This window comes from Podarcis bocagei (assembly GCF_964188305.1).
Source record: "Podarcis bocagei genome assembly, chromosome: 10".
NCBI lineage: Eukaryota > Metazoa > Chordata > Lepidosauria > Squamata > Lacertidae > Podarcis > Podarcis bocagei.
Window position 1 is genome coordinate 7014020 of NC_138135.1, and position 12977 is coordinate 7026996.

At 49.6% G+C, this 12977-nt stretch overlaps 1 protein-coding gene across 2 annotated transcripts in view; it reads right to left on the reverse strand.

The window, feature by feature from the left end:
• Positions 1-6015: 6015 nt before the first annotated feature.
• Positions 6016-12977, reverse strand: part of CALU (calumenin) — a 28823-nt gene continuing 21861 nt past the window's right edge. For both annotated transcript variants that reach the window (XM_081210461.1, XM_081210460.1), the window contains exons 5-7: positions 12683-12743; positions 10526-10725; positions 6016-8906 (exon numbers count right to left, since the gene is read on the reverse strand). In XM_081210461.1, the coding sequence (XP_081066587.1) occupies positions 8802-8906; positions 10526-10725; positions 12683-12743 (366 nt within the window). In that variant the 3' untranslated portion in view covers positions 6016-8801. The remainder of the gene's footprint in view (positions 8907-10525; positions 10726-12682; positions 12744-12977) is intronic.

Here is a 12977-nt window from a genome sequence, read left to right on the forward strand (position 1 = left end):
GTCTGGTAGTTGTTCTCTTTAACATCTGGTGGGAGGGCGTTCCACAGGGAGGGCACCACCACCGAGAAGGCCCTCTGCCTGGTTCTCTGTAACTTGGCTTCTCGCAGGGAAGGAACTGCCAGAAGGCCCTTGGCGCTGGACCTCAGTGTCTGGGCTGAACGATGGAGGTGGAGACGCTCCTTCAGATATACTGGACTGAGGCCTTTTAGGGCTTTAAAGGTCAGCACCAACACTTTGAATTGTGCTTGGAAACGTACTGGGAGCCAATGTAGGTCTTTCAAAACCGGTGTTATATGGTCTCAGCGGCTGCTCCCAGCCACCAGTCTGGCTGCCGCGTTCTGGATTAGTTGTAGCTTCCGGGTCACCTTCAAAGGTAGCCCCACGTAGAGAGCATTGCAGTAGTCCAAGCGGGAGATAACCAGAGCATGCATCACTCTGGCGAGACAGTCCGCAGGCAGATAGGGTCTCATCCTGCATACCAGATGGAGCTGGTAAACAGCTGCCCTGGACACAGAATTGACCTGTGCCTCCATGGACAGCTGTGAGGTCCAAAATGACTCCCAGGCTACGCACCTGGTCCTTCAGAGGCACAGTTAGCCCATTCAGGACCAGGGAATCCTCCACACTCGCCCGCCCCCTGTCCCTCAAAAACAGTACTTCTGTCTTGTCAGGATTCAACCTCAATCTGTTAGCCGCCATCCATCCTCCAACCGCCTCCAAACTCCCAACTCTTTTCCGTTAAGCTTGGAGCTCCTTTCCCGCCAGGGTCCTCAGCTCCGAAGCCCCATTTCCACACTGGCAGAGCCCTCCTAAAATTGCATGCTCTCCGCTAGAAAGCAGGCTGGTTGTTACGCCAGCCAGTGCAAGCCCTGTGACTTCACCTTCTCAAAATACCGCTGTGATGTTTCCGGAGCATAGGGTGGCAGTCGTTGGGTGCTCGACACTCCTTGTGAGCTTTGCAAAAGGATCAGTTCATCAGAAGCTGGCCTTGCACTGACTGGAAGCAATGTCTAGGCAACACAATGACCATGTACATATGCAATAGACAATCTTTATAGAATTCCTTCAAACCATAACAAGTCCAAAATGAAATCTTTAGTCTCGAAATCTTTAAATGAAGCGAGGCACCAGACTTTGTACGATGAAAGACAAGCTGTGAAGCTTTGTGTATTCGGCAAATATGACGTCCAACATTGAACAGTGATTCCGGATATTGACTAATGTTTCGTAGATCCAGTGGCGTAGCGTGGGTTGTCAGCACCCGGGGCAAGGCAAGTAATTTGCGCACCCTAACCCGTGGATTTTGCGCCCCCTAACCCGTGGAGCGCGGGCCCCCAGATGTTGCGCCCGGTGTGGCCGGCCCAGCCTGCACTCCCCACGCTACGCCACTGTAGCGCAGAACACCATCCCTAGTCCTGCAACTGCAAAAAGTTCTGCAACACAGCACAACAGACCGTGCAAAAGGATCATTGTTGATGCTTCTATTAAAATAATGTAAACAACAGCCATCTTTATTTACACTATGAGCTAACTGTCTGAGATGGGTAAAACCAATCCCAAAGGGCCCTTACAAACAGTAGATTATGCTACATTTTCCTTGTTTAAATCCACAATGTTTTGGTTTTTTTAAATGCACTCTACCTCCCCACCCTTATACCCTTTCCACCCAAGACGTACACCTGATGCCTTTGTCACACATTACATGCACCCAACCCCTTCCCTGCAGTCAGCTAGATTTCCCTCGCAATAAACGTGGGTGGGTAGGTACCGGAGAAGGGAAACCTGAAAAGAGGAAGCGGCTGCTTTCCTGCATTCTGCCTCAGGGTCTTACTGCCCACCCTGCTCTGTTTCGATGCTGTGTTTGCTCAAACGGAACAAAGAGCAGGGAAAGCCCCTCCCCTCCAGGCAGAGAGAGAGCGAGAGAGAGAGAGAGAGAGAGAGAGAGAGAGAGGCACCCTCCACGAGTTGTCGAGCTTGGGCAACGGCTGCGCGGCCGACGGCGAGGCGCTAAGGCGCCGGCTCCCCAGGCTGCAGCGCTTGGCCAGGCGCTGCGCTTGCATGCCTGGCCGCGCCCAGCTCGCCTCAGCGCAGCGGAAAACAGAAGCAGTGGCGGAGACGACGACCCCCCACCCCAACCAAGCCTCGATTGCTTGTCCCTTCCCTCTGGACTCGCGCCCCCCCAGGTGTTGCGCCCGGTGCGGCTGGCACCCCTGGCACCCCCCACGCTACGCCACTGCGTAGATCTTCCAGTTACAGGTAGGTAGCCGTGTTGGTCTGCCATAGTCAAAATAAAAAAATTCCTTCCAGTAGCACCTTAAAGACCAACTAAGTTAGTTCTTGGTATGAGCTTTCGTGTGCATGCACACTTCTTCAGATACACTGCAGTTGGTCTTTAAGGTGCTACTGGAAGGAATTTTTTCGTAGATCTTCGTCAGTGTGGTGGGAGAATATAGAATTACTTCATAAACCCATCTTATTTCGAATGAATGTACGTAAATGAAAACATCAAATGCAGTGACTACATTATTACATAAGCACTGTTCCACGTAGAATTCTACAAAACAGTAATCAATATCCAGAATCACTGTTCAGTGTTGGACATCACATTTGCTGAATACACAAAGCTTCACAGCTTGTCTTTCATCTTATGAAGTCTGGTACTTCGCTTCATTTAAAGATTTCCAGAGACTTTGAGACTAAAGATTTCATTTTGCACTTGTTATGGTTTGAAGGAATTCTATAAAGACTATCTGTTGCTTATGTATGTGGTCATCATGTTGCCTGGACATTGCTGACGTCCTCTTTGCAACACAGGGGTTGGTTTGGTTACTTATTGTCGCACAGACTGGCAGCATCTCTTCAGGCGAGCGTTGCTCCCAGCCCTACATTGGAAGTGTTGGGGGCTGAGGCTGCGCCCTTCTGCATGCAGTGCAGCTGTTCTGCCACTGAGCTTTGACCCACAAGTAGAAACCAAGGACGCTTGCCTCTGGCGAGTCAGACCAAGTGGTCCATCTCAACAGCGTTGTCTGCACAGACTGGCAGCATCTCTCCCAAAATTTCAGGGGAAGTTAGAGTTGCCTTCAGGGATCAAACCTGCGACCTTCTGCATGCAGAGCAAACGCTCTCCTCCGCTGAGCCACACCCCTACTCGCAAGGAATATGGGCAATACCCGCTCTGCACATGGCTGGGGTAGGAAAATGATCCACAGAGGAAAATCTTAGGAGAAGGGTCCAGGGCAGGGAATGAGTTGGACGCAGACTTGGGTTCGAATCCCAGCTCTGGCATAAGCCTGGGCACATCAGTTTCCCCTTTGTAAAGAGAGCACCATCCTGGTCTACCTCGCAGGGATGTGACTATCAGCTCTGTGTTGAGAGAGTTGAATCCCAAGCACTAACAAGATCAATACACCTAGTTTCCAGAAAACTTTCAACTCTTTAAATTATTTGGCAGCTTGGTGGATGGGAGCGTCTAAAGGGTGATGCAAGATTTGGTAACAATACTTTTATTACTGTCAGTAACCCCTTCACTTATCCTGCGTTGCAAGGGGTTGGACTAGACAATTCTATGATTTGAACCCAGCACAACGTCCTGCGTGTTATTATCCTGGTACCCAGGATGCAAAGTAGATGAGTAAATTACAAAAGACTGGCGAATCCAAGGCCTCGATTATATTCTCCCGATAATGGACAGAATCTGTTCTTTCCTCCCAACGCAGAAGGTATTTAAAAAATATATATAAATATACAAAGCATGTATAAAATTCACAACGGAACCTACTACGGCTTGTATACCTGCCTTTCCACTTCTGTGACTTTGCTTTGAAATAGAAGAACCAAGGACTTGAGACAATAAATCCAATGCAAACATTACAACGCAATGCAAGTTGGGAAAGGAGTTGTGGTGTCCTTCATAAGGTGGCTGAGACACACACACACACAAACACACACACACACACACACACACACACACACAAAACACACACACACACACACACACACACACGAGACCTGCAAAGAACAGGAAAATGGCCGGGTTTATGCTTTCCGATAATCAGGGGGTTGCAGTTACACATTCTCAGGCTCCAAATTTCACAGGACACCTACTTAAATCACACAGCAGGTAGATCTGTGTGGCTATTAAATCAAAAGGACACAACAGGGTACTGGATTAGGCCAATGGCCCACCCTGAGAACAGCACCCTGAGAACAGCACCCTGTTCTCACATTGGCCAACCAGCAGGTCTAGGAACGTGGGTGGCGCTGTGGTCTAAACCACTGAGTCTCTTGGGTTTGCTGACTGGAAGGTCGGCGGTTCAAATCCCTGCGACGGGGTGAGCTCCCGTTGCTCTGTCCCAGCTTCTGCCAACCTAGCAGTTCGAAAGCAAGTAGATAAATAGGTACCGCTGCGGCAGGAAGGTAAAACAACATTTCTGTGTGCTCTGGTTTCCGTCACGGTGTTTCATTGCGCCAGAAGTGGTTTAGTCATGATCTGGAAAGCTGTCTGTGGACAAACGTCGGCTCCCTCGGCCTGAAAGCGAGAGGAGCACAGCAACCCCATAGTCGCCTTTGAGTGAATTCAACCGCCCAGGGGTCCTTTCTTTTTATACAGGTCTATCATGCGAACTCTTACCTTTTCGATTGAGCCAGTCCATTTTGCTCACCTTTTCTCTGAATGAGAAAGCTGCAAATACGGCAACATTTCCCCGTAGCAGAGCCAGTGCATCTAGGCATCACCAAAAGTCAACTACCGAAGGAGCGTTGGGCTGCTTGGGAAAGCTCTGCATCCCACTCACTGAACATCCTATTAGGAATGAAGATCTCTCCTCCCTGCTATCCAGCTTTTGTCCCTAAGCTAGATTTTACCAGAGTTCAGGCTTTCTCAGTAACATCTTCACTATATATCTCTATATCTATATCTATATCTATAATCTATATATCTATATATAGCTAGCTAGCTAGCTAGCTAGCTAGCTAGATATAATCTCTTATCCAAATTTTATCTTCCTTGCAAGAGAAACTTTAAAGTTTCTTTTTCAAGTATTGAAATTTAGTGAGGTTACAAAGCAGCAGACAAGTTAATGAATAGCTCAATTAGTTAGAGGGACGTGGGTGGCGCTGTGGGTCAAACCACAGAGCCTAGGACTTGTCGATCAGAAGGTCGGCGGTTCGAATCCCCGCAACGGGATGAGCTCCCATTGCTCGGTCCCTGCTCCTGCCAACTTAGCAGTTCGAAAGCACGAAGTGCAAGTAGATAAATAGGTACCTTTCCGGCGGGAAGGTAAACGGCGTTTCCGTGCGCTGCTCTGGTTCTCCAGAAGCGGCTTAGTCATGCTGGCCACATGACCTGGAAGCTGTATGCCAACTCCCTCGGCCTGTAAAGCGAGATGAGTGCCACAACCCCATTCTTGTCCACAACTGGACCGAACGGTCAGGGGTCCCTTTACCTTTTACAATTGGTTAGAGTATGGTGTTGACAACGCCATGGTTGTGGGTTCGATCCCTGTATGGGGCAGTTGTGTATTTTGGGATTGGACTAGCCTCCGCAAAAAAGCTCAGCAACTTAGGGCTTTCCCCCCCCAAAAGGTCAAAAACCTAGGGTCTTCCTCCCCAAAGAAAGCTCAACAACTTTGGTCATCCAAAGTTCCCTGCCCTGGGTAGATCACTGCTAGTTTTTTTAATAGTGGGAGTAGATTGCAGTTTCTTGGGAGTTGGACATGTGCGGACTAGATGATCCCCAGGGTGCCTCCCCTTGTATAATTCTACGACTTAAAAATAAAGAGCGGACTAGTTGTGTTTAAAGAAGAGGGGGTCTGTCAACCACCAGGAACCATGCTAGTTAAAGAGAACCTCTCGTAGTTGGGAGATGAACAACGCAGATGTGCTTCTTCGAGCTGGGAGAGGGATTTTGAGCGAGAGGCGGCCTTGGGCCTGAAGCGCAGCCCAGAGTTCGTAAGCAAAGGAGGGAAGACTCTTGAAGCCCACACGACAGCACCAGCAAAGATACAGAGCCGCGAGGGATGTAAACAGTTTTTATTAAGACACCATCTTTATGTTGTACGTTATATAAAACTCCATTTACACTCTACCAAAAAAAAGTCTCCTAAAAAGGTGGACCATGAAGAGCTTTGGGGCATGCGAGTAACGAGTTTCTGTGGCCACCAGGTTCATATATCTGCTTTGATAATAAAGATTGTGCAAGGAGGTAACACGGCGGAGTATAAAAATCAAGATACACGTGGCAGAAAGCCCCGACTTAGACAGAATTCTGCTTCGGCCATTTTTTTTCCTGCGGTGGGGATGAAGTTTTTTGTGTGTGTTTTTGTTTTTTACAGCACACATCTGCACAGCAGCACCCCTGAAACTTTGGCTCATCAGTGCTACAAAGAAGCAACACAGGCATACGTCCCCGAAGGTACCTGCTCCCGATATTGGTCACGCCAACAGAGCTAGCTAGGTTGCATGCACACGCAAGCAAACACCCCCCCTCCTCGCTGCCAAATCTGCAGGTCAGAATTTCCGGGGTGGGGTGGGACATAGGCTACAGGGGAGAGGAGGGGGCTTTTGCTTCAGAGTGAAAAAATGCAAGCGTGGGAAGGAAATTGCAATTGTAGTGTTCAACACCTTCGTTAGTGTTCAACAAAGAAGCTGGGAAGCCAACAATGGCAACAGCTCCCTTTCCCCACTCAAGTCTTCACGTCTGGGCAAGGAGAAGCAATGTTTCATTAACTCGCCGCCCCTCTCCATTCTCTGTGGCGAAGCAAATGGGACCGAGATCCTCTACATGGGTTTTTCGTTCTCCCACCATCTGGCACCTTGCTGGACCAGGATGCACCTCCTTCCCTGAAACTGGGAAATGGGGAATGCCCTGCTGTTTCGTTATGAGCGGAAGCCCAGGCTCACGACACACTCATCTTACGAAATCCTGGATTCTTTCAACGCCTGGTTTCATGAGCATTGCTTTCCTGTTCCCGGCACCAAGTTTATTAACTAAAAGGAAGTGGTTAGTTGGAATTGACAGGTAGTGTTTTGAAGATTTCTGCCCTTGGAGCTGTCCTGGCTCAAAGGAAATTTGGGGGCGGAGGAACTTTACCAAACCACTCATGATTATGACAGTTATTTAGTGCAGGCCGGAGGGAGAGATTGGCCTTTAGTGTTCAAGGGGCTCACAGGGGAGGGTGTCTTAAGCGCATAAAAGCAGCCTATCTTAGCCTGCTGCCCTCCAGACATTTTGGATGAAAAGCTCGGAGACCGTCACGCAAAAACTTTGGAGAGTGGCAGGCTGAGGAAGACAGGCCTGAAACCCTGGGACCAGGTCCCAGCAGTCGTGCTGAGCACTGATCATGTTCTCATTCAATGGGCTTGCGGGGGGAGCCATTCCTGGTGGGCTGGACCCAGAAAACCTGCAAGAGCAAACTGGTCCTAGAATGGGAACTTGAGAGCGTCGGCTTCAAAAGGCCGAGATCCTACGCTGCACCCTGGGACCCGAGAGGAAGAAGAGAGGGCGTGTGGTTTGCCTTTTTTGAGGTAAGGAGAAGGCCCTCGCCCAGGCAGACTAGGCAGCTGGGGGCTTAGAAGCCCGCCGGGAGATCAGAACACTGCTTGGGGAGGGTCTTTAATACTGCACACTGCTGCTGAATTTGCCATGCATTCTGCATAAAGGGCACAGATTCCCGCTCTACTTTTAGGCGCACGTTTTCGCACCGGGGTTCCTTTTTGGCAGGGAAGCCTGATTTTAAAAAAGAAAAGGTAAAGGCACTTCAAAAATGAAGGACTTCCATGTGTGTCCAACTGCCACATTATTCTCCTGGTCTGCTTGACGCCCGTACGGCATTCGCCCACTGTGCCCTGTATTGAGGCACCAGCTTCTCACTGCTCTAAGCACAGGCAAGCCCAGGCAAGCAGCAAGCTGAACCAGGAGCATAAAAAGTGGAGATGATTTGGCTTTCATAACCAAGTCCTGGGGGGGGGGGTGAATGCCCTGAATGGAGGGTTGTAGCAGCACTGGCCAAAGTCCTCTACCCCATCTGCAAGGGGGCTGGATGATCCCAGCTCCTGGGGGCAGCAGAAGCACCAGGAATTAATACTTGGGGCAAAGCAGGGATGCCACAACTCCTCTTGTTGAAGGGTGCCATAATGTGCAGCCTTCGGCGAACCTTGCTAACTCAGGTGTGGGAGGTGCATTGTGGGAAAATCCTCTTTCACTGAAAAAGATAACAGTAGTAGGTTGAACTGGAAGCATCTGCTGTTGAAATTCTCTGCTAGGCCCTTCGAGATGGGCTGGAGGCAATCACCCCAGTTCAAAACAGTAATAGGGGGAAGAAACAAGAACACGGAAGCTTTCTCGTGTGTTTTTGCATGGCCCTCCTTGTTCTCTGGCATTTTGCGATTGGATTTTGTAGCTAGGCACACACACACACACTCACAGGGGGAGGTCAGTTAGGGGGAGCTAGTGTTGCTCTAGGGCTAATGTTTCAGGATATGCATTCTTCATCTCACACGGGACCAAAAATAAAATCCAAAAATAAAACAGAACTTGTTAGACCCAAAAAAAATTAAATCCAAAAATGCAAATCTATAAAACAAAACAACCCATTTGTTGCAAGTTAAAAGTTGCTTGTCAAAACACTGAGCTCCCGTCCCCACGGGAACAAGTAGCAAAGGAAGGACGGGAGAGGTTTATTCTCGTTTTTTCCACGTTGTTGCCTGAAACTGCCAGTCTCAGTAGTGAGAGAGAGTTCTTCGCGTTATCCCGGAAACCGTAAAAAATAAATTACTTTCTTCCTCCTTTCCTCCTCTCTGGCTTAGAACTCGTCGTGTCGTACTAAGGCTTCCCCAAAGTCCGTAGCCTGGCTGCCCACAAACAAGTCGTACTTGTCCACAATTTCTTCTTTGCTGAGTTTGCCATCCTAAAGAACAAAAGGAGAACTCAGCCGCTTTGGCAACTATTCCTAATGAGTCCTAATGAATGTTTAAGAGGGACAGTCGCCCAAGACATTCCCACAAGCAAACCCTGTCGAAATAAATGGAAGCTCTTGTGTGGCTTCCATTCATTTCAACCGGAGCTGATCAGGAAAACGTCTCAGAGGACCGGGTTTCTATTTAGCTGCAGAAGCCTGATAGTTGACATACAGAGCAGGGAAGGAACAGGTCCCTGCCCCAACAGGTATACAGTACGAAGTGTACAAGAGAGGGCTGGGATTTTCTCCAAGGAGGAGATATGAGCTTCCATCCCTGGCAACTCCAGGTAGGGCTGGGAGGAACCCTGTCTAAAATCCTGCAGAATGTGTGTCAGTTCATGCAGACAGTACTGAGCTGGATGGACCAATGGAATGAGTCAGAACAAGGCAGCTTCCTAGGAACTGCGGCCTGGTCCCCTGGGATCTGCTGAGACAGGCCTCTCGGCACCTGGGCCTCAACGACACCCAAAGCCAGTCGCTCTGCAAAAGGGAGCCTGTCTGGGACCGTGCTGAGGAGGGCTGCACTGAGGAAGAATGGTAGGAGCCACCCCCTTCCCCCTGCTCCTGCATCTTCTCAGGAGCAGGAGGACAGTATAGATTTGGAACAGTGGCTTGCAGAGGGGCATAGTTCAGAAGGCAGAAGCTGGGAAATACTGGATGGGGAACAGCTAGGAGAAGAAACACTGGAAGGGAGAGGGTTAACAGATCCACAGTCTCTGGACAGCCTCCCTCCACTCTCCCCAAGGTCAAGAAGAGCTCAGAAAGTTTCAGAACAGAAAGCACAGAGGGTGCTACAAGCTCAGATTACAAGACATAGGAGTGACGTAGATTAATAGGGACAGACGGGTCGTAAGCTTAATTGGGAGCACTGCCATTCTGGGTGGACGCTTTCTTTTGTCCTTAGCTGTGTTTATTAAAGAAACAAACTCAGGGGTCAGCAACCTATGGCCCAGGTGGGTCGTTTAAACGGCCCATGAGCCGCCCCCAAACTGAGCCACCCGCTTGGCAAGTTTCTGCGCGCTGCGCAAAGCAGCGCAGCGTGGGGACTTGCTTCCATGGCACCGGAAATCGTGTCTGGACCGGAAATCTCGTATGTGAAGACGCGATCCAGCCCACAGAGCGATCTCTGCGGGAGTGAACCGGCCCTGTCGAGGTAAACCTTGCCGACCCCTGAATTACCATATTTTTCGCTCTGTAAGACGCACTTTTCCCCTCCTAAAAAGTAAGGAGAAATGTGTGTGTGCGTCTTATGGAGCGAATGCAGACGGGAGGCTCTGCTCAGCGCTCCCTTTAAAGAGCCGTGTGGAGCGTGTGTGCCGCTCTTGGGGGCTTTTCCTCTTCCCCAAGAGGGAACCCCCCGCACACACGCTCCGCACGCTCTTTAAAGGGAGTGTGGCTCTTGGGGGAGCCTTTATCCTGCTGCCCTGAAGAGGCTTTGCGTGGCTATCCCAGAAGCCAGATCCCTCTTGCTGTTCTGGCTTCCGGGATTCAGAATTCCTTTCGTTTGATCTGCTCATTTATGGCCATGGGGGAGGAAGCCAATTCCCTGAATCCTGACAGAGCCTCACCTTGTTCTGATCCGACTCGTAAACGAGGTGCCGTGCTTCTGCCTCGGCGTGATCATAGTCCGAGGGGAGGATCCAGTCCTTGGTCTCCTCCTTGTCCATCTTCCCGTCGCGGTTCTTGTCCCGGAACTCTACAAATTGCTCTCGCTCCGTCTTCACCCACTCGGGCTCCTCGGCGTCGCCGTCGTGGCTGTACATGTCGCCTGTGGCGAAGGGGGAGAGAGGCAGAGAGACAGGCAGACAGACACTGGGTCAGGCTTGAGAACAACGTGTCCATTGGACTCAGTTGCAAATTTTAACCTAAGGCCCCAAATTCAATAGATAAATTCAATAGATGATAAAAATAAATAATATTACAGCAATCACACAAAAAGAATAAAAATCTATTGCGGAATGCAACATAGAGACCCCAAAGCATATATACTGTATTTTTCGCACCAAAGGACGCACCGGACAATAGGACGCAACTTGTTTTAGAGGGGGAGAACAAGAAAAAAAAATCTCCCCCTCTCTGCTCCCAATGCAATTCTGGGCTGCATCAATAGGAGTATAGCATCTAGATCAAGGGAAGTAATAGTGCCACTGTATTCTGCTCTGGTTAGACCTCACCTGGAGTACTGTGTCCAGTTCTGGGCACCACAGTTCAAGAAGGACACTGACAAACTGGAACATGTCCAGAGGAGGGCAACCAAAATGGTCAAAGGCCTGGAAACGATGCCTTATGAGGAACGGCTAAGGGAGCTGGGCATGTTTAGCCTGGAGAAGAGGAGGTTAAGGGGTGATATGATAGCCATGTTCAAATATATAAAAGGATGTCACATAGAGGAGGGAGAAAGGTTGTTTTCTGCTGCTCCAGAGAAGCGGACACGGAGCAATGGATCCAAACTACAAGAAAGAAGATTCCACCTAAACATTAGGAAGAACTTCCTGACAGTAAGAGCTGTTTGACAGTGGAATTTGCTGCCAAGGAGTGTGGTGGAGTCTCCTACTTTGGAGGTCTTTAAGCAGAGGCTTGGCAATCATATGTCAGGAGTGCTCTGATGGTGTTTCCTGCTTGGCAGGGGGTTGAACTCGATGGCCCTTGTGGTCTCTTCCAACTCTATGATTCTATGCTCAGCGCCCCTTCAGCAAAGCGGCAGGAGGCGCTGCACAGAGAAGGGGAGAATTTTCCCCCTCTTGTTTCCCCCCTCTAAAACAAGGTGCCGTTTAATGTGCGTTCAGTCGCCTTCAGGCGGCTACCTTGGAAGCCTGGAGAGCGAGAGGGGTCGGTGTGCTCTACAGGCTTCAGGTTCCTTTCGACCTGCTCTTTGGTGCTGGCAGGGGGAAGCCCACCACCAGCCCCAAAGAGCAGGTCGGGGAGCAGCGCAAAGGCGCGTGGCTAAAGAGGCTGCTGCAATAGCTGCGTGTCACCTCTCCAGCCGGGAGAGGGTCGCGGGGGGCTTCTTTAGCCCCACGTGCGCTCTCCCGGCTGGAGAGGTGGCGCAGCTATAGAGGCTCCTGCCATAGCCGCGCGTCACCTCTCCAACTGGCAGAGGGTCGCAGGGCTATGCTGTCTTCGCTCCATAGGACGTACACACATTTCCCCTTCATTTTTGAAGGGGGGAAAGTGCATCCTATGGTGCGAAAAATACGGTAAATTCAATAGATAATAAAAATAAATAATATTGCAACAATCACTAAAAAAAAAGAATAAAAATCTATCGCGGAATAGGGCTATGTGAGGCTGATAACAATAATGACTCTTAAATCACCTGGATCAGCAGCCGGCCTGGGAATGAGATTATGCAAGGTAAGGGGAGGTGAGTATCAAGAAGGGAGCACCTTTTTATTTTAAATGGTCTAGCCAGGAATCTTTTCCCTTTTGCCAAGATGCTGAGGAACACAAACTTGAAAGACACATCAGTATTAATGAAACTGGGAGGGACTGGGCAGCCAACCCATAACCAGCCCTGTTCCTCTGGGGTGTGACTGCCTCTCCCACAGTTACCATAATAATGGGGAGGATTTCTTAATTTAATTCACTACCCACCCTTCATTCCAAAAGTGGGCTGCAGCCATTTTAAATACAGCATTTTAATAGTAACTTTGAGGAATGACAACGAGAACCTGAACTAAGGGAGGAGGAGGGAAGTGGGAAGTGGGAAGTGATGTCTGGCTCACCTATGTATTCTTCCAAGTCGATGAAGCCATCCCCATTCTTGTCAATGTCCTCCATAGTTTCCTGTTGAGAAAAACCAACGTCAGCATCGCAGCTTAAGCTCAGGTGGGACCTATGGTGCCCGTTCTTTGCCAGAGAGCAAAGAGAAGCGAGCATGAGAAATGCTTTCCAGCGGGCAAGAAGAGAGCCATAGGATTGATATAGAACATACAGAGACCCCTAGAAGGGAGAAAAGGGGTCAACGTCCCAAACCACCCACTCACAGTACAAGTTCAGAAACCTCTCCTTCCACACATG